Here is a 20,672-nt window from a genome sequence, read left to right as displayed (position 1 = left end):
GGTTAATAGCTACGTTAGGTTAGCTGCATACTTACGTTAGGTTAGGTGTTAGGTTAGTATTCCCTCGTTAGGTTAGGTTAATAGTTACTGTAGGTTAGGTTAGGTTAGGTTAGGTTAGGTTAGGTTAGGTTAGGTTAGGTGTTCGGTTGCATAGCGGTAGGTTAGCGTACTAGGTTAGGTTACGTTAATACGTTAATACGTTAGGTTAGGTGTTCGGTTGCATATTATGTTACGAACGCGCGCGCGAAGAGGGCGTAGATGTCTCTCCAACTTTTCGGATACCCCGCCCCTTTCCGAAGCCCCGCCCCCTTTCCGAAGCCCCGCCCCTCCCCTCCCCGAAGCCCCGCCCCCCGACTCCCAACATTTGCGCATGTACACCCCTACCCTCATCGCGCATGTGCGCTCCCACCATTTTCCCACCGCTCACGCATCGAAGTCGATACCCTCCGGAGAGCACTCCACAACATTCAGTTCGAGAAGTCATCTCATCGAGAGCAGTCCACTCCACAACAAGGCAGTACGTTCCAACGACCAACTTGATATTTGAGTAAGTAAATTAGGAATGTTATTTTTTATATCAACTAACTTTGTATTATTTCTTCTTTTTCAGAATGGCAACCAATACACAGGAGGTGAATAATGCTGTGGCGTCTATTCTGCCGGTGTCCGCTGACCAGGAGGAGGCAGCATCTTCGAGAGCGGTGACGGTTGACCAGCCAACCACTTCGCGTTCGCGAGTTAGGTGCAGATCTTCTAGCCCTGACTTATTCGAGGAGGAGGAGGAAGTCAGGGCTGTGAAGAAGGTTTGCCAACGACCTGCAGCAAAGGTTGGTCCTATTTCAAAGTACCGAGCTACTTGCAATAGGACTAATCCTTATGCAGGTAGTTTTTCGACCTCTCGTAAGAGGGCCTCCACACCAGCAGCAGCACCAGCAGCAGTGGAAATTCCGAGGAGTCCTTCTCCGGAGTTGGTGATATTGTCGCCGTTGGTGACGCGACTACCACCGCTGCCAGCGACACCGGCGGATCCTGAGGTGTTGGTGCCACAGCCTATCGGAGAGGTTAGTGAAAAGATGAGTGTTTTTCTGCAGAGATGCAAGAAAGCAGAACGAGCTGCCCGATCTAGCGAGGCCGAGTTGGTTACCATGAAGCGACAAATGGCTGAAATGGATAACCGACGGAGGGAACTCCAAAAGGAAATGGCCGAAATAGATCGGAATTATGCATCTCTGCAGGAAAGGTGTAAAGCAAAGACCTCTTCGATAGAGCTGTACAAAAAAGTAGTGACAGTTATGGACACTCTTTTTGTAGATGAAGTGTAAATGTAAGATTAGTTTTAGGTTAGTTAGGAGTATTTAATTATGGTAGTTTTAAGTTTATATTTGTTAAGTTTATATTGAATAAAGGAAAAGGAAGTGAAATAAAGGGTGTACACTGTTTTTTGGTTTGGTACACATTGAACAATGCGATGGTTGGAGCATTTTTCTTCACTTCCTCTTATTATCATTATTATTTTTTTATTTCAATTCCAAGTTCTTCTAGACAAATACCTCACATCAATTTTTGTGTTCTCTAATCACTTGTAAATAATTTCATGTGAAGAAAATTTAAAAAATAAAAAAATAGACATGTTTCATAGTGAAATCGACAAGTATATTTCATTTGTATTTTATCCATTCAAGTATCTCTTTCATTGAATATGTCTTATGTCACTTTGCAATTTACCCCTACTCATTGAATATGTCTTATGTCACACTACAATTTACCCCTACTCAATGTTCCACTCCTCTCCCACTCCCTCTCGAAAGTATAAAAGTAGAAATCATCTGATGAAACATTCAGTTGATCAGCTAGCATCGAGATGGAACCCGATTCAACCTCCGAACCCTATAGCTGCCCGGATCAGGGGTACAACTTCAATTACTGGGATAACAGCCAGGTACAGGTTGTCTCTTCCACCACGGAACCCCACAGTCCGCCATACGAATACCGGGATCACGACATCAGGATGCAAGTTCAGCATGTCACTGGCAGTGACGAAGGACACTTGGATGACTCGGAATATCCAGATCCTGACGGATGGTGGGACCCTGCTTATGATGACATTGTCCCAATGAGTAGCGACGACGACGATGATGACGACGACGACTCTGGTGATGATGCTGATGACGAGCTTGACGTTAGACGTCCTCCACCATCCCCTATCCTCATCGAGGATAGTCCTCCGCCATCCCCAATCCTAATCGATGATGATGTCCTCAATTCCGATGATGACATATAATCATCTACTCGTCCATCATTTCCTTTCCTTTCCTTCCACGGAGTACACACTTTTTGGTTGGTGTACACGAGGCACTGCGAGGCTGGGGCAGTGTCTTCCTCCCTTCCTCTCCCTCTTATTAGTTTTTTTTCCATAATAATCACTAGAATTTCTCCTAATAATCGCTCAGAGTTTCATTCTTGATGTTTTCGAATCTCAAACACTGTTCTACATTTCACCCCCTCCATTTCATTTCTTCCAATATAAATATAGCAACAATCCCAGTTCTATATCATTCTTCCACAATGTCGAGTACAGGACCCATCCAAGTACATGAAATAGATTCAACGTCTGATCATTTGAGTACAACCTTCGCTCAATTTCTGCAGCGAATCTATGATCTTCCTGATGATTTCGCAGAACGAGTGGAACAAGGTATTCAGGACGACATAGATGCTGTTGACGATAATAATGCGGATGATGTGATTAGTATATCATCTGATTCAGCTGATTATGACGACGACGACATCATGAGTATATCATCTGATTCAGATGACTACTATGAGGATGATATCATTAGTATATCATCTGATTCAGATGACGATACCATAATTATTGTTTCTGATGATGAGGAGCGTTAGTCCATATCATTGCATGGATTAATAAAAAAATAACAGCCCTTTTCAGGGCTACAATTAAAGACTGAAACAATAAAAAAAATAGCTCTTTTCAGAGCTACCATTATACTTTCAAACAGAAACAGATTCATACCATTGTTAACATTATGTTAACATTATAATCTCAAACGAAATATATGTATGTGAAAGTATTCATCATTATATGCATATGAATGATTGACAAATGCCAACTTCAACTTTCATTTAAAGTAGTACTCATCATATGCATAGATATTCAATGACTATCAAATTCCAAATTTCGACTTTTCAGTCAAAGTAGTAATTTATTTGTCATATAATGTATAGATATTCAAAGACTAACAAATTTCCAACTTAGACTTTTATTAATCAAAGTATTCATTTGTCACATAATCTATGAATACTAATACAACTAACTACTGTTTGTGTGAATAATGTAGCCCTGAAAAGGGCTGTTGTTTTTTTTTTGACCAGTAGGTCCACGGTTATTGTGCCACAGGTTGGACATTATTACATATAATACATGTAGATACTCGGGTGAAGTTTGTTAGTGGCCTCTCGCAAGCTTCACACCAATTCTGTCCCATTTCCATAATTGAGACAGTGTTGTGGGTGTTGACATGGGCATACCACCCTCCATTATTGTTTCTATGCGAATAAAACCGAAAGCAGCACCAACATAGTTTTTTGTTCTCTCCATCTATTGTGCTGATCAATACGTATGCATCCAATGCACAATACAAATCCAAGGGATCTTCCAGTGTCTCACTGACATTGAGTGTTCGCATACCGATCCTCATAGCACCATCACCTTCAGTTGTGTCAGCTTCTATCCCTTCATCATCTCCTTCTTCATCCATGACCCTCTCAAACTCCATCACGTCATCATCTTCGTCGCTTTGGTTGGCCTCGTTTTCAACTTCGTCTATCTCATCTTCATCGACTCCAACATCTTCTGCTTCAACTATTACTTCCTCTAGCGGAACATTGACATCCTCATCATCTGATTCGTCTATCCAATTGTTTTCATCAACAGCAGCTATTCTATTTAATGCAGCATTTATTTTTGCAGAATTCATCTTGTTGTTGTTTGCTCACAGTTGTAGAGAGTGAATGAATGAACTCTAGGTTTGCAAGTCAACTTATATAGGAGGTGATGCGACTCCCACTTGACTCGTTTAGAGTGGAATAGTAGGAGAAGTTATCCCACTATACTTCCACATGATGTTGATTTGTATAAATAGAGATCGTAGGTATAGGAGAGAGCATTCAGAGTTTCTGTAAGTCATCTCTTTATATTTCTAATCGAATTAGTAAAATGCCGTTTCCAAAAGAGTGGAATGAAAAACCAAAAGTGTGTGTCTACCCAATGATGATTGCAGGGGCTATTGTGTGCTACTTTTGTCAAATAAGTAGACCTAAGGATTCAATCAATCCATGTACTGGTATGTGTAGTGATTGCGTGTTGCGGATTCAACTATCGCCTCCTTCTCATCCACCGAAGCGAACAAAATCGGATTATCGTCAACAACAGTTACAGTGTCTGAAGTGTTCCGAACCTATAATATTTAACAATATAGGTATCTGTAGAAATATTTGTGGTATCTGTGCTGCCGTTCCAACTCCACTGCAACGTTGTTTGCGTTGTGATACATATTCCATGAATTGTTGGAATCATGTATGCAATGCATGTAGAAGTACTTGGGATCTGTGTGAGAAGGTTGGTCAACTCTACCCCAATAGGAGAATCCATTTTTTTCAATGTTGGTGTTTGACGCACGAGCAACAACTATTGAGGAATAGAGTCAAAGAACGTTCCACATCCACAGAGACATATTAACATTTTTCATTTTTTATTATCGTTATTGTCCTCTATTATTAATAAATATATATATATTTTGAATTTATTTGTATTATTTTCTAACATTTAAAAATACATGCATGCAACACAAAGTTTTCCTCTTAAATGACAAAGATTGTTACATGCGTGAATAGTTTAGTGAGAGAGCGCATGTGCCAGTTGATGAAAGAGCGCATGCGCTAGTTTATTTTCTTCTATAAATGGTGAGGTCTCAGTAACATCATCACCTTTCCTATCCACATTCTATTGCTATCACATATCATTCCTCAGACCTTAATAATCATGAGCTCTATGCCGCTATTGATTGCTGAAGATGGTTCACCACTTGTTGATATCGATCAGACTGATTTTGAAAATATTCCAGTATTACATTTATCGAGTCAAGATTCGATAAATGATTTTGATATTAACGACTTCGTTAACTTTGCAGATGTGCCAGAACCAAATGAGCAAATTATTATTGAAAATCCGATCGTTTCGCAATTATCATCACTCAAACACTCTTCATCTACCCTTCCTCTTGGTGTTGATAAGAAATCTAGAACAATCAAGAGGAAGGTTACTAAGGCATCTTCATCGATTGTCACTGACTTTAAAGAAAAGAAAGAATCCAAAAGTGTTGTGCGACAGAAAAAACCCGCAACGAAAAGTGACAGATCGAAGAGGAAGCCAAAAGGTACTCCTAAAGAAATGAAGAGTGATTTGAAAGCTGAACCGCTATCTTCTTTCAGCCCCCTCCATCGGTTTGGGGAAATGAAAAGGAAAGCAAAATGCCGTCTTGTAAAGGCACAGATGACTATTGCTGAACTTGAAAAGAGTGAGCGAGCTATTAATGCTAATAATGAAACTCTTGAAGCATTAGATGCCAAGATTGCATTAGCGAAGGTTGAATTGGCTAGAATGTCTAAAGATGCTGATGAACTCCGTTCAAAAATTGGTAAAGATAAGCAATTCCATCAACGTTCGAGAATGCAAGCTCAGGCTGAGCTTGAGGAGTCGACTAAGCTTTATGAGACAGCATTATCAGTGAGAGATAATTGGCAAAAAGAGTTGGATACTGCATTTCAAAGTGACGGCGATTAGTTTTGGGAATGATAATGTGTTTTCAATATCGTGAGTTGAAAAATATAAGCGGGAATGGAGTATACAATTAATTTGGTTTGGTATACACAGAACATTGCGAATGGCTGGGGCAATGTTTACCGCTGCAATATTTTTCAGTTCACATACTTATAATTGAAATGAAAACAATAATGAACTTTAATATTACTTTATTCATAAAAGTCACTATTATATACATTTAAACCATATTTGATTCATCAATCCAAGAATTTTGTTCGCTAGGAAGGCCTAACCACTTTACATATACTTTATTTTTTCTTCTCTTCAACACCTTCTCAATCAGATATACGTCAGGATTCTCGGTTCGTAATAACTCTTCTTCGTAAAAACATCCTCTAATCGGCTGTTCATTCATATCTTCAAGATTATAAGTCGTTGGGATGGTTTTATTAATTTTAACAATCTTGAATAGCTCCGTGGTAAAATTCGCAGTGTAAGACTTTTCAAAAATATGTTTGTATTTACTTATACGTACAATATCATTTAATTGGAATTTGGGTTTACTTTGTCTTCCTCCAATTCCATTGATACCCTTGAATTTTAATTTTGTTGTTGAATCAACATTGATGGGTGCCATACCTATTGTACGATGAACTTTATTATTATATCTACTAGTTATAATTGGAAGAATATCAAGCCATTTGTGGTGACCTCTCATCGAAAATTCCTTGTAGAGCCATGCCTTTATTGTACGAATCACTCTTTCTGCTATAGCTGCCTTCTTTGTGCTAAATGTTGAATAATGATTGATATTATATTCTCGCATGAGAGATGAGAAGCTTTTATTGAAAAATTCTTTCCCTTGATCGCTTTGTATGTGTTTGGGGGAGTATTTGGCTTCTTTCAGTACATGTTTCATTGCATTAGTTACTGTACTACCTGTTTTATCTTTAACTGCTACAGTCCACAGATATTTGGAGTAACAATCTATCACTACAAGTATATATCGGTATCCTTCATTACTTTTTGCATAAGGTTGCAGTTCAGCTAAATCTATTTGCCATAGATCTGCAAAACCTTTGATGGTGGTTATTCTTCTACGAAAATTACGTCTTGCAGGTTTATGTAATTCATTAACAACTTGTCGTTTGACATCACTTATTTCATTAGTCATTCTATTTCAATATGATTAAAGAGAAAAGGTGATAATGTTACTGCATTGAATGATGATGTGACAGTGATCATTACATGTGAATATGTTAATATATTATACCTTCTTCACGTAATTCTTCAATTATTGAAATTATTTCATTATCATGTCCGGTATGTCCGGCTGACTTTGAAGCTACCAATAGTCGTAGGCGAGCAACTAACTCTTTCGGTGAATTCCAGTACACATAATTCACAGGTTTAGAATTATATATTTTCTCCATTTTCACTCGTTTGAGTGCTCCACCAATTTTACTTCTACTTCTTATTGGATATTGTCGTGAGTCTAATAGAGGTTTGATAACTTCACGAAATTTTTTAGAATTTGTATTTTTAAAACCATTCTTCAGATGATATTGTTTATATGGAGCATTCGTTATTTTCAATATTTTGGAATATACTTGACGAGTTTCTTCATTATCAACATCTTGTGGATTCTTCAAAAAAATCATATCATACAATTCTGGACTACCTGCGCATTCATATTTTTTCACTTTATTAGCATCCCAAAATGAAATGTTTCCATCTTTGAAATTTACCACTAGACTTCCCATTTTCAGCTTTTGTGTAATTGGATCCATACGTACGCCAAATGTTCCATCATATGCTGGATTTCTAGATTTTATATTATTCAAATGTTTCATCAAAACATCTTCACCACTTTCATTCATAACAGGTGAGATGTCAGGATCCGAGGAATCGATGTGGGACGATGATGGTGTTTCGAATAGAGTTGTTCTCATATCGTCTTGAAGTGTGCTCGTGTCACTATTCACAGATGATACACTACCAAAAGATTGTTTTCTTCCTATTGGAGTACTCATGGGATAATTTGAAGTAGATTGAACAGTTCCATGATTTGGTGATAACACTGGTGATTTAGAAGTAGCGTTTGATGATAAAACATTCAATGGTTTCATTATGGGCTCATACAATCTTTCAAGTGTCGTACGATTTTCAATATTATCATTCTTGATAGAGTTGAATTTCTGCCTGACAGCTTCTGTTGTCTCTACTAGTTGACGTTTCAAATTTATTTCATTGTTTTTATTTTCAGGATCTTTTTTTGTATTCATAATGCCCTTTTTTTTGAATTAAAGCTTAATTCGTTGGTGAAGTGACCACTACAATATTCAGTGATCGAATAAGTTCCAAAAACAAGATCATGGGTATATAAAACTATCGAATCCTTTGCGATATCTACCTTCATCTATTTTTCTATCCTTATCAATGACTAGAAATCCATATTGGTCCTCCCAGCATTTAACACACATCAATTGGAATTGTTTGAATGTTACATCGGGTGAAACATGATCTGAATAAATGTGATGTAAATTCGTCTCATCTTGTTTGAACATTATAATGAAATTGGTATTGTCACGCACTAACTGTTTGGGTACCCGTGAATATGTCTGTGCTAGATAAAAACAATCAACATCCTTATGACGTCCCATACAGAAATATGATCTAATAATATCTTGCTTTTCACATATTACATCATCGAAAATGAAAACAGAATTAGGCTTAGCGTCGGAGGGTTCCACTATTTCTGCATTATTGCTGAATGTATAAAAACCTAATCCTTTTATAGGTTCCAAAACACTTCGCAAGTACTGATATTTAGGTTGATTGAGTGATTTCGAATAGAGATACACATTTCTAAATCTCAGTCCTTGTGGATGTGTTAATAGTGATATCATTGCATTCGTCTTTCCACAATTTGAAGGTCCTATAATGAGTCCTCGAACTGATGATGGAAGTAGTGGACCATGTCTGAATACCCTTTGTCCATTCAATCCACAACCAAATTTCTCATCTAGATTATCTACAGCAAACTTTTCTTTCTGTTTTACAATGCGCATCGTGCCGTGGTTGGAGACTATATAAATGTTATTAGCTTATTCATTTCAATGTGTACCATCAAACGATACGGACGTATTGAAAGTGATCGTAAAATTAAAAGAGGTTGTGGTTTTGTTAATGATTTAATAAACAAACTTCCTTTCGAATTACATCTACCGGAGGTTATCAATACTGTGGACCGGGTACAAAATTGAAACAACGTTTAGCTCGTAACGACCCTGGAATCAATAAATTAGATATTGAATGCAAAAAACACGATATTCAATATTCTAAGCATCCATCCGATCTTGCAGCAAGACATTTAGCCGACAAAGAACTTGAATACAGCGCTTGGGATAGGGTTAAATCGAAGGACGCGAGTATTGGGGAAAGAGCAGCTGCATTACTTGTCACCAACATTATGAAAGCGAAAAGACATATGGGCATGGGTTGTAGTACCAATAAGAAAAAATGTAAGAGGAAACAAACGAAGAAAAATAAAATTAAAAAAGTTGCATTTGGTGCTGGGATAGTCCATAAAGTGCGAAATGTATTGAAGAAAGCTGGTGGGAATCAATTTGTGACGAATAATAGCAAAAAAGCTATCACTGTGGCATTGCAGGCGGCACGTAAATACCTTAAAGCTGCCGGTGGAAAGAAGAAAATCCGCACACCACGCATAATTCCTGTTCCCAAGATCGGTGGACTTTTACCATTGATACCAATTTTTGCTGGACTATCCGCACTAGGAAGTTTGGCGGGAGCTGCTGCTGGTATTACCAAGGCCGTGAATTCGGCAAAAGCCAGCAGAGCGGCTTTAATGGAAGCCAATCGTCACAATAAAACCATGGAGGCTGTAGCATTAGGCAAACGCGGAAGTGGAATATATCTCAAACCATACCGTAAAGGTTTAGGACTATATTTAAAACCATACAAAGCCACAAACAAAACAAAAAACTAATTGAACCCCTACCTCAGAGGCCTCTTACTGATCTCGATCTCAGTTATTATGCACAAAAAATGAAAATTCCACATTTTCGTGGTGTTTTTATGCGTGATAGATTACCATCTTCAGGTCCAAAACAAAACGAGACAGCTATTGTTAATTTAGATGGAATAAGTGGACCAGGAACACATTGGGTGGCATATAAAAAATGTGGGAAAGAAGTCACATATTTCGATAGTTTTGGAGATCTACCCCCACCATTGGAATTGACTCGATTCTTTCGAAAATGTTCGAATGTAAAAATCAAATATAACTATGATCGACAACAGAAATTTAATACAGTTCTCTGTGGTCACTTGTGCTTGCAGTTTCTCTCTAAATAATTTTCCAAATAAAAATGGATTCAACACCAAAACTGGATCGGGAGGCTATCAAGGGAATGGGGTTTTCACTTAGAATGTTTTCAAAATATGGTACCTTGAAAAAAATGGATAAAGTGATGCTTGCAAATATGCCTAAGGAAGTGATACTTGCATGTGTTGCACATGAGATTGCATATGTTTGGGAAAAGTTGCCTAAGCATCTGCAAGATGACATCGATATAATGAAACATAGATATTGTTATGAGCACCACCACCACGATCAAAATTCAGAATCGGATGTTAATGACGGTCCTATACCTCGGAAATCTATGTGTTGTATTTGTAATATAGAGGATGTGAATATTGGTATCAATAAAAATGATACTTATTACAATACAACACCTTCCAAAAAGTGTAAATTGTCTCAAATGTGCTGTTGCTGTGTACAATAATAAATTGAAATGTGTTTCAAAATATTCATCAGTCATGTCACGAAAGTTCGAGCTACAAGCTGTCGGGACAAGTGTCTTGAGTGCGGATTTTTTTCCACCAATTGAATTGGATAGGAACAGTCGTTATGGATTAGGACTTTTGGGATTCTATGGATGCAATACAATCAATAATATAACTGAAGCTAATAACTTAGTTAGTTTTAGAATCAGTAATGACAACTCATCGATACCCCAAAAGTTGACAATTGAAATTCCATGTGGTGCTTATGAAATAGAAGAGATCAATGCCGTCATACAGAAACATATCATGTTCAGATTGTTTCATGATAAAAAACCAAATGATGTCGTTGCAGATGATATTTTCTATCTACACGCCAATAATAATACATTCAAATGTGAAATGCGATCCAAATATGAAATTGATCTGACACATCCAAATTCAATAGCAGAAATGATGGGGTTCGCTCATGAAATATTTCCACCAAATCAGATACATGAATCATCATTACCAATAAACATTACAACTGTGAGACTTATCCGCTTAGATTGCAATATAATATCTGGTTCATATATAAATGGTGAAGAATCCCACATTCTTTTCTCATTCGATATTGATGTTGAACCTGGCTACAATCTTACTAAAGAACCACACAGTATTATATATATGCCTGTCAGTCCAGAAGGTCGTCAATTGATTCACAACATTACAGTGCGTATTTTGGATGAAAAAAATAACCTTATCGATTTTGGAAGTGAAGAAGAGATTTTCATTATTTTGGAATTGAAGAAAATCGAATAACTGTTGTTATGGGTTTCATTTATAATAGACAAAATCGCATTGAACAATCCCAAACGAGTTGCACTATCAAAAAGAAAGGTGTGCATAAAAAGAAGCTCATTCCACAAGTGTATGCTAAACAGTTAGCACATAACGCTCTGTCTGTGAGTGATCTTAAATTTTTGAAATCGATTGGATTGAAAGTGAGAAAATAACAATGGTGCTCGAAACAAACAATGAAAAGTTGAATATATTCAATGAACCAGTGCTCGATCATTCTCTCATAAGTTTACATGAGCACACATATAAGCCCTATGGATCACCGCTATTCAGGAATTCGGATGAAATCAGAATTGCAATCAATAATCAAGATGTTATACTAGATATTGCCGAGAGCTTCATTTACATAGAAGGTAAATTCACCCCCAAAGATGTAGCGAAAACATGCTATCTCTCGAATAATGCAATTGCATTTCTCTTTGACGAAATTCGTTATGAAATGGGAGGTGAACAAGTGGCTGTTGTTAGAAAACCTGGGATAACATCTACAATGAAAACCATGATATCATTTGGACAATCTCATGCTAACACATTATTGACATCTGGTTGGGGACTTTCACAATTGAAGCAAGATATCTTGGATACAAACAGTCATGTTTTTAGTGGAAAACTACCACTGAAATATTTGATGGGTTTTGCTGAAGATTACAACAAAAGTATCTTGAATGCCAAACAGGAATTGATTTTGATTATCGCTCGATCATTCAAAAACTCATATATAGGTGAGGTTGATGCTGATTTGGAAATAAATAAAATCGAATGGAAAATAAGGCATATTGTACCAGATGATAAACACAAGCTCAAACTTTTGAGTAGAATAAACAAAAGCGGTCTGAATGCCAAAATCAAGTTGGCGTATCGTATGTGGGACCTCTATGAACTACCATCATTACGTGGGACTTCTTCAGACATATGGGCCATCAAAACAACTAACGCATTGGAAACTCCTCGTTTTGTCATCATCGCATTCCAAAGTACTACCACATCTGAAGATAGAACACAAGATATTACAAAATTCACAACTGCTGATATCAATAGTATTCGAGTATACTTGAATTCTGAAGTTTATCCATATGAGCGTTGGAATTTGAATTTCGATAAAAAACTTGATGCTCCTGCTTATTATGCTTTTGAGAGTTTCCAGCGAAGTTATTATGATAAAGATATGAGTGAACCTCTGATGGACATTGGACAATTTAGAGAGAATCCACTATTCGTCATCGATTGTTCCCATCAACCGAATGCAACAAAATCATCAACTATTGATATAAAGATTGAGTTTGAGACGAGGAAGACCAAGTTTCCAGACAACACTAAAGTATATGCATTAATTTTGCATGATACAGTTTTAACATACAATGCATTGGATGGTTCAGTTCATAGCAGATATTGACACTTTTTTTTCACTCTATCATGTACTGTTTTATGATCTTTTTTTTTTTTTATTTGTAACTGACTTATATCATGTATTGTATTTTATATCATATTTATTGTTTTGTAATCATTTTCTATTGTATTTCATCAGATTTAAATAAATAAAACATGAAAATAATACAAAGTTTTTTATTTGACATTATTTATGATTCACAGGAACATACAGACTATCTAAAATAACTTCTTCCTCATAATCATCATTTTCGCGACCATCTTCAATTTCCTCTCGATTTTCATCATTCAATTCAAAGTGATGAATAATCCATTCTGGCAAGTATGGTTGGAGGCTATACAGGAATCTTCTTAGGTTCAGTTCAATCATAACCTCACAAAGTTGCCACAATTCCAATTCATTATCCAAAAATTTGTTGCAAACTTCTGCACCACTCCAATAGTTCTCAGCATCACGAAGGCATAATTCGATTTGTTTTTCATCATAGCATACACTCATATCATAAACGCTTGCATGTTCGGCTCCATCACCCAACACCTTCAATTTAGACGACAAATGTTGAACCGATGATTTGAGATCTACAATATCGACCCAATCTTGACTTGCGTACTGCATCCACATCTTTAAATGGTGGAACTGAAATCGAACAAAAAAAAAAAACAATAAGCAACCTCCAATTTTTCAGTGATATAATACTCACATTCCCATTTTACTTGTAGTTACAAAGTGAGTGTATTCAACTAAGTTAGTAATGTTTATATTTCCATATAATTATCATCTAATATATGAATATTAATAAAACAATAAGAAATTCATTATAATTACTATTATTATTCAATCATATTGAATTTGACTAGAGTTATCGTTTTCACACCAAAAAAAACTTTGTAAGCTATGACCTAAAGAAATTCACTATAAATTATTACTATTATTCAATCATATTGAATTTGACTAGAGATCGCGTTTTCATGCCAGCAAAACTTTGTTGGCTCTGTCCTAAATACATCATCGTATATTTACCACCTGATGAGTTGATACAAGATATATCGTCATCACTGAATTGCAACGAAATACGTTTTGGTAGCCATGTTTTAAATAATTTATCATTGCTCACATCTTGCAAAGTTAATAAAATTGATTTACCAAATCGTGTAGAATAAGTTGACATATTTTTAATTATGTACACTTCATCAATTGGCAATGATGATAAGGCCTTTTGCTCTAGTATTTCAACCTCCTGTACAATCAAATTATTAATTTTATTCAAGTCTACTTTTGAAACGGACATGATGAAAATATATATGAAAATATAAACAATTTCCAACAGACAAATACACTCACCGTCTTCCTTCTATTACGAACTGAATAACACTCTACCAATTGCTAACTGCTGCAGATATATTCGTCTACTGATTTCATAGTGTGCCAGGCATTTCTTTTATATTAAACAGTGTGAGTCACCCCCACCATGAAACCGTGAAAGATTCACATTGCTAGTTGCTATCCACTAGAGATGCCTGACGTCACAGCCAAGCCCATCTCCCAACTTGATGCGATAACAGTTGCCGGTACGAGCAAGCAGTGGTCGTTGCGGTCTCGGAGAGGGTAGACGCTAGGCAAACAGTCCTCGGCTGCCGTTGTGTCACCATCGATAGCGGGGCTAGAGCGAACCTTCATCGCTTCAGGAGAGGTGAGGGCAGACCGATGAATACGCATTACTCTGCCACACGTCGTGGAGTGAACATGTCGCTCTCTAGCCGTTGAACGGTTATTGCTGTGACGTCACTCCACTACTAACTTGGTGCCCTAACACCGATGGAGCATTTATTACTTGGAGGATCTTCGAAGTATGCAGACGTATGTTTGTACATAGACAAACAAGCACATGATGAAACCCTGTACCGTGCATTCTCCTACACACACACATAAACACACAAAATCTCATATGAAAAAAAAATCTGAACGATCCATGCACCAGACACTTCAAGGTCACAACGCCTTGACTTCACTGCACAACAAAAAAAACTTCACCAAACAACAACCAATAAAAAAAGCAATTAATACGTCATAGTGGTGGGGGGAGGCCGAGAATCAGCTGTAAACAACTACTGAAATGACGTCTTCTAAGTTAATATACAGAAATAGTGGATACTTAGTTACTATCCTGAGTAAGAATATTTTCAATTAATTCATCTACGCCACTGTTGGTTGGTAATATAAGATCGCCAAAGTGTTAAAACTGTTATTATGAGCTTGTTGTGAAACGTGGTCACAATACGGAATCGGAATTTTGTTACCACAGACAACTGAATGATACAATAAAGAAAAGAAGAAAAGGTTCATTATATAAACTGTATATAACGATGACTATTTATCAAAAACTGATTAGGACCTTAATTGGTATCAGAATTCGAAGTTTTTTGACGTGATTTGAGTTGAATCAACTTGTTGTTATTATTGCTTTGAATGATTTTTGTTTTCATTCTTGAATGAAATTTTTTTCTTGATAATCAGAATGTAGTCCAATGGACTATATACACAGATGCTTTACGTTATGTGTTCTAGTTATCATGAAAGATTTTTCGAATCATACAACCACAAATATGAGAATTTAGTAAGAAAGTAATTCATACAATACAATAATATTAACTGGTTATCAGGAACAGCATTCATTGAAATTAACAAGTTGAACTAAGAATTCAGTATCTAGACAATATGTCAGTCTCTCATTCTGTTTTTTACCTTATTTACAATGATATCTTTCAATGATATGTTTCAATCAAAACACTCTTCTCGATTTTCAATAGATTTTCGAACGAAGAATTTTTTCTAGAAGCCTACTTTGTCACTCTACACAAATCTGGTTACTGGCAATTGCCCGAGAATTATAGACCTTTCTCAAAATGCATTAACCAACAAAAAATGAAACTCGATAACAACGTAATCAATATTTTTGATAGAAACCAACATGGATTCATCGAATGAAAAGTATTGATGATTATGTATGTATCGAATTAATTTATAAACCTAATATGTCGGGATTGCCTATTGACCTAAAATGATGTTCCAACCACGCGCTCTCCGCTCTCTATCTCGAAAACGATTCAATGTATGAAAAAAGTTCGAAACAAAACTTGTAGGAAATTCAATCCTTCACAATATTGATGACGAATACAGATAAGGAAAAACCCATAGGAAATGAGATATGTGCAAAAAACCGATGTTTGTGATATTTGACCTTAGATTTTGATAGTCGCGTACACCCTACCATAATATGTAGGTTTTGAGACAAATTTTAGGATGCTAAAATGAAAGTTTATACGAGTTTATAGCTGGATATCTTAAATTCCGGGGTGAACTTACCAAGATGTCTGGACTGTAACTCTTTCAAACACTATAGACATTGATATTTTCGAAGTAAAACTTCTTTACGCGCTTAACTTGGGGAGTAAACTGGTGAATGCGTAACGAGAGCGTTACGAAAACTGTGATCGCGCGAAGCGAACGGAAGATAGTGAAGATAGAAAGAGGGAGAGTTACGTGTCGTATTACTGTAGTGGCAACAGAGAGAGGTGCCAGCACACATTTACAGTCGAGTAGGCTCTGATGAATTAATTGAAATGTATCATAGGTTTCAACTAATTTTAGCAAGAGATTTCAATGTTGATTTCGCGCTCAAAAATGTTCTTATTAGTCAGTGGGCTATGCTTGAAGACAGGCAGTAAACAAATCTAAAGAAATGAACTTTAAATGTGCAAGCCCGTCTCGAATATACCTACACAGTAGGTTGAGTGGACTAACGGATATAATCCAACGACCTTTGTGGTATTAGCCAGTGGAGTAGTTGTTTTCTGATAGGCGTCAGTCCACTCAACCTACTGTGCAGGTATATCCGAGACGTGCTTGAACACTTAAAGTTCATTTCTTCAGATTTGTTTACTGCCAAGCATAGCCCACTGACTAATAAGAAAATTTTTCTTCCTTATTCAGAGAAATCGAGCAAATTTCGGATATGCAGTTGGTTAGTACCTCGTCCACTAGATGGAGTGACATTTTTGATGTTCGCTCCAACTCAAGACGAGGAATGACATACTCTGAAAGAATTTCGTTTTTCAATTATGAAATATCATCGACTCCAGGTCGATGATGGCCACTGTCTTGCACTGACGAGTGGCTAAGGAGCCCGAAACCGGTCTGCAAGTGTGCCCGTTCCAAAATTGAAGGTCGAATTTTTCAGTTGTATTTCCAAATGCATAGGCAGAAAATTTTCTGTGAAGATTCCTGCACTAACGCCTGTCGGATATAATCCAACGCCATTCGTGGCATTAATTAGCCAGTGGTGTAGTTGTTTTCTGATAGGCGTCAGTCTGCTCAACCTACTGTGTAGGTATATCCGAGACAGGCTTGAACATTCAAAGTTAATTTCTTTAGACTACTCAAAAATGTTTATATATATATATATATATATATATATATATATATATATATATATATATATATATATATATATATATATATATAAATCCGAATATAAAACATATACGAACAATTTCCATAGATTGGCAATATAACTGAAAATAACTTATTTAGGAAAGAGTTAGTAGAATACAATAAAGACAGCGAATGTGTATGCAATGTTGTGAACACATATACAGGAAATGTTGGAGAAAATACATTAATTAGGGGAATTGAAAGAGAGGATGAAGTCATAAAGGAAGAAGAGTATTTGAAAGTTATCAAAAAAGTAAAACATAACCTATCGTTTTCTGCGCAATTGCAGAGAGTTTCGACCCGGCAGCTCGTCGGTAACCAGCCTTTGTTTGGGAATATATGTGTTCCTTGCCCAAATCACGTGAACACTTTACTGTAGACGTTTTACCACGTAGTTCACGGTGTTTATGGACAGCTTTCACTATCCAATTGATTTTAGGATCACCACAAATTGCGTTATGTGATGGGTCAACCAGAATAACTATAGAGGAGTTGGTGGGATGTTCCTCTGAATCCAATACTCTCAAGTACCTCTAGAAGTTGATCATGACTTACTGAACTTTCCTTGAACATTAAGAAGCGCACGATCATACAAGTGTAACAAAATGAGTACTGGTCCCAAAAGTGACCCTTGTGGAACGCCACAAATAATTTTTGTTAAGTCACAGAACGCTACGCTACGACTATACTTCAATCGTTCATTTGCCCATATAGGTGTCCCAGAAGTTTGAACATTGTATCACTGGTACTTATATTGCTTCGAAAACCGAATTGATATTCATTAAATAGGTAGTGGCATTCCTTGAAGGCCATGAGGCGAATCTTCACAAGTTTGTCATCACCCCATCTATCGGATATAATCCAACGCCCTTCATGGTATTAGCTGGGGAAGTAGTTGTTTTCTGATAGGTGTCAGTGCATTAACCTACTGTGTAGGGAGTTGAGACTGACCTGAACGAATTGTTCCTTCAGATGATTTGCTTTACAATTTTTTCGATTATTTTCGATACGGTCGTTAGCAATGATTTTCAGCAATAATTAGATATTTGGTAGATTTTCCTTCCTTTGTATAAAGGAAGGAAAATCTACTATACAGAGAGACAAATGTCCAGCTTGCCATAAGCTGTTGATGACGGAGGCTAATGCATCTAATGCAGAAACAGGTAAATTCAAGAAAATTTTTGCTCAAACACCAGCAGAATTTTCGTTTTTGATACTCAAAGTCATTTCTTTCATTTTCTGGATAGCCGCAACTCAATTGAAGCACCAAGAATTATTAAGATTGAAGTTTCAACGATATAGTTGCTGGAAACGTGCCTGAAAAATCCTTAACCACTTAATAAATCAAATGTTTTTCATGCATTTCTGAAAGCCTAAATTACTGAAGTTATTCTTCGAAAACGGCGTTCAGTCTTGAATATTGCAAAAATTATAGAGAGAGTAGTTAGGAAAAGAAAAATGTTATATTTTGACAAATCTTGTTGTCTAATAAGAAATTTGATTTTAGAAATGGCATTTTCACGGAAGATGTACTTCCATTCCTTACGAATAACTTGTATTGATAACTGGTGAAAGTACGGCACAAATTACGCATCCGAATTAGGAAGGGAGAAAATATGTTTGTTCAGTTTGAACAAGGCATTAGAAAATAAGAGTGTGTGCAGGAAAATACCAGAAGATGGCAAGTGAGACTTTGCCGAAACGTTGTGAGAATAATCCTTATGAGGATAAAATACACTCAGCACGGATCGAAACCCGAGAAAACAGCTCATCATATTTTGTCAGTGAGAATAATATACATATGTATATAGAGAACCGCACACAAAAAGTGTTCATCGGACAAAAATCATCGAAATGCGAAATTATTTGTGGCGTTCCACAAGGGTCACTTTTGGGACCAGTACTCATTTTGTTACACTTGTATGATCGTGCGCTTCTTAATGTTCAAGGAAAGTTTAGTAAGTCATGATCAACTTCTAGAGGTACTTGAGAGTATTGGATTCAGAGGAACATCCCACCAACTCCTCTATAGTTATTCTGGTTGACCCATCACATAACGCAATTCGTGGTGATCCTAAAATCAATTAGATAGTGAAAGCTGTCCATAAACACCGTGAACTACGTGGTAAAACGTCTACAGTAAAGTGTTCACGTGGTTTGGGCAAGGAACACATATATTCCCAAACAAAGGCTGGTTACCGACAAGCTGCCGGGTCGAAACTCTCTGCAATTGCGCAGAAAACGATAAGTTATGTTTTACTTTTTTGATAACTTTCAAATACTCTTCTTCCTTTATGACTTCATCCTCTCTTTTAATTCCCCTAATTAATGTATTTTTTCCAACATTTCCTGTATATGTGTTCACAACATTGCATACACATTCGCTGTCTTTATTGTATTCTACTAACTCTTTCCTAAATAAGTTATTTTCAGTTATATTGCCAACCTATGGAAATTGTTCGTATATGTTTTATATTCGGATTCTTTATTTTCATTTTCTGGATCGGCACAAAACATTTTACACAAAAATCTTTTCATGTGTTCATTCATAATCCATTAATATATTTTTCTGTATTTTATATTTTTTCATATCGAGAAGGTTGTCAATCAAATGAGGTGCAGCATTTCAGTATTTTAGAAAGTCATCTGAAAATTTGAATACCTTATGATGTTCAGTTTGATGTATGTACATCCATTAGAATCCATTTATTTCCTTTTTTGAATTCAGTTTGGAAAAAACGTACCCGAACATTTTTTCCGTGATGACTAATAAACTAATATGAATTGTTCATTTAATCAATTTTCAATCATTCCAACTTTATCAATCAATTTATTTTTACCCACCATTTACGAAATACTTGCGTGAACTTTTAAATTTTCTGCGTATAAACTATTCCTGAGAAGCTTCAAAAGAGTGTTCAATACGCAATATTGATTCCGAAAGTATCAAGCTGATAATCCTCACGCGACAAGGTATGTTGAACTGTTTTTATATCTGTTTATCATGAAGACGATAAAAATGTGACATTACATCGGTTCGTTATTTTTATTACCTAAAATTAACATAATTTTATTCGCCAATAAAAGTATGAACATTATATAGTCTCAAAAAATCCTAATAATAGAAACGAATTGTTTGAAAAATTGATCCTTGATTCCAGAATGAAGAATATTTTTTCATCTCAGAGTGAATCTCACTTAGAATACCGACACATATTTCAAGTGTTCGAAATTTATAATGTGAACTAGTAAGACGTAGATAATATTATAAATTACACGGTGAAATCAATCATAATAGTGATTAAC

General features: G+C 36.3%; 1 protein-coding gene across 1 annotated transcript; it reads left to right on the top strand.

The window, feature by feature from the left end:
- The first annotated feature begins 332 nt into the window (after positions 1–332).
- Positions 333–1,458, top strand: LOC141480540 (uncharacterized). Its single transcript, XM_074170648.1, has 2 exons — positions 333–547; positions 611–1,458. The coding sequence occupies exons 1-2, from the start codon at positions 396–398 to the stop codon at positions 1,320–1,322; spliced, it is 864 nt and encodes a 287-aa protein (XP_074026749.1). The 5' UTR covers positions 333–395; the 3' UTR covers positions 1,323–1,458.
- Positions 1,459–20,672: the final 19,214 nt, after the last annotated feature.

This window comes from Leptinotarsa decemlineata, unplaced genomic scaffold (assembly GCF_025532065.1).
Source record: "Leptinotarsa decemlineata unplaced genomic scaffold, Ldec_3_MD MMD2_P_RNA_scaffold_9, whole genome shotgun sequence".
Classification (NCBI taxonomy): Eukaryota; Metazoa; Arthropoda; class Insecta; order Coleoptera; family Chrysomelidae; genus Leptinotarsa; species Leptinotarsa decemlineata.
This window is presented reverse-complemented; position numbering and strand designations above follow the sequence as displayed.

Excerpts from the sequence above, each read along its gene's own strand:
- LOC141480540 (XM_074170648.1), top strand. The coding sequence starts at position 396 with ATGTGCGCTCCCACCATTTTCCCACCGCTCACGCATCGAAGTCGATAC. Across the intron at positions 548-610 it reads ACGACCAACTTGATATTTGA|AATGGCAACCAATACACAGG; the intron begins GTAAGTAAATTA and ends CTTCTTTTTCAG.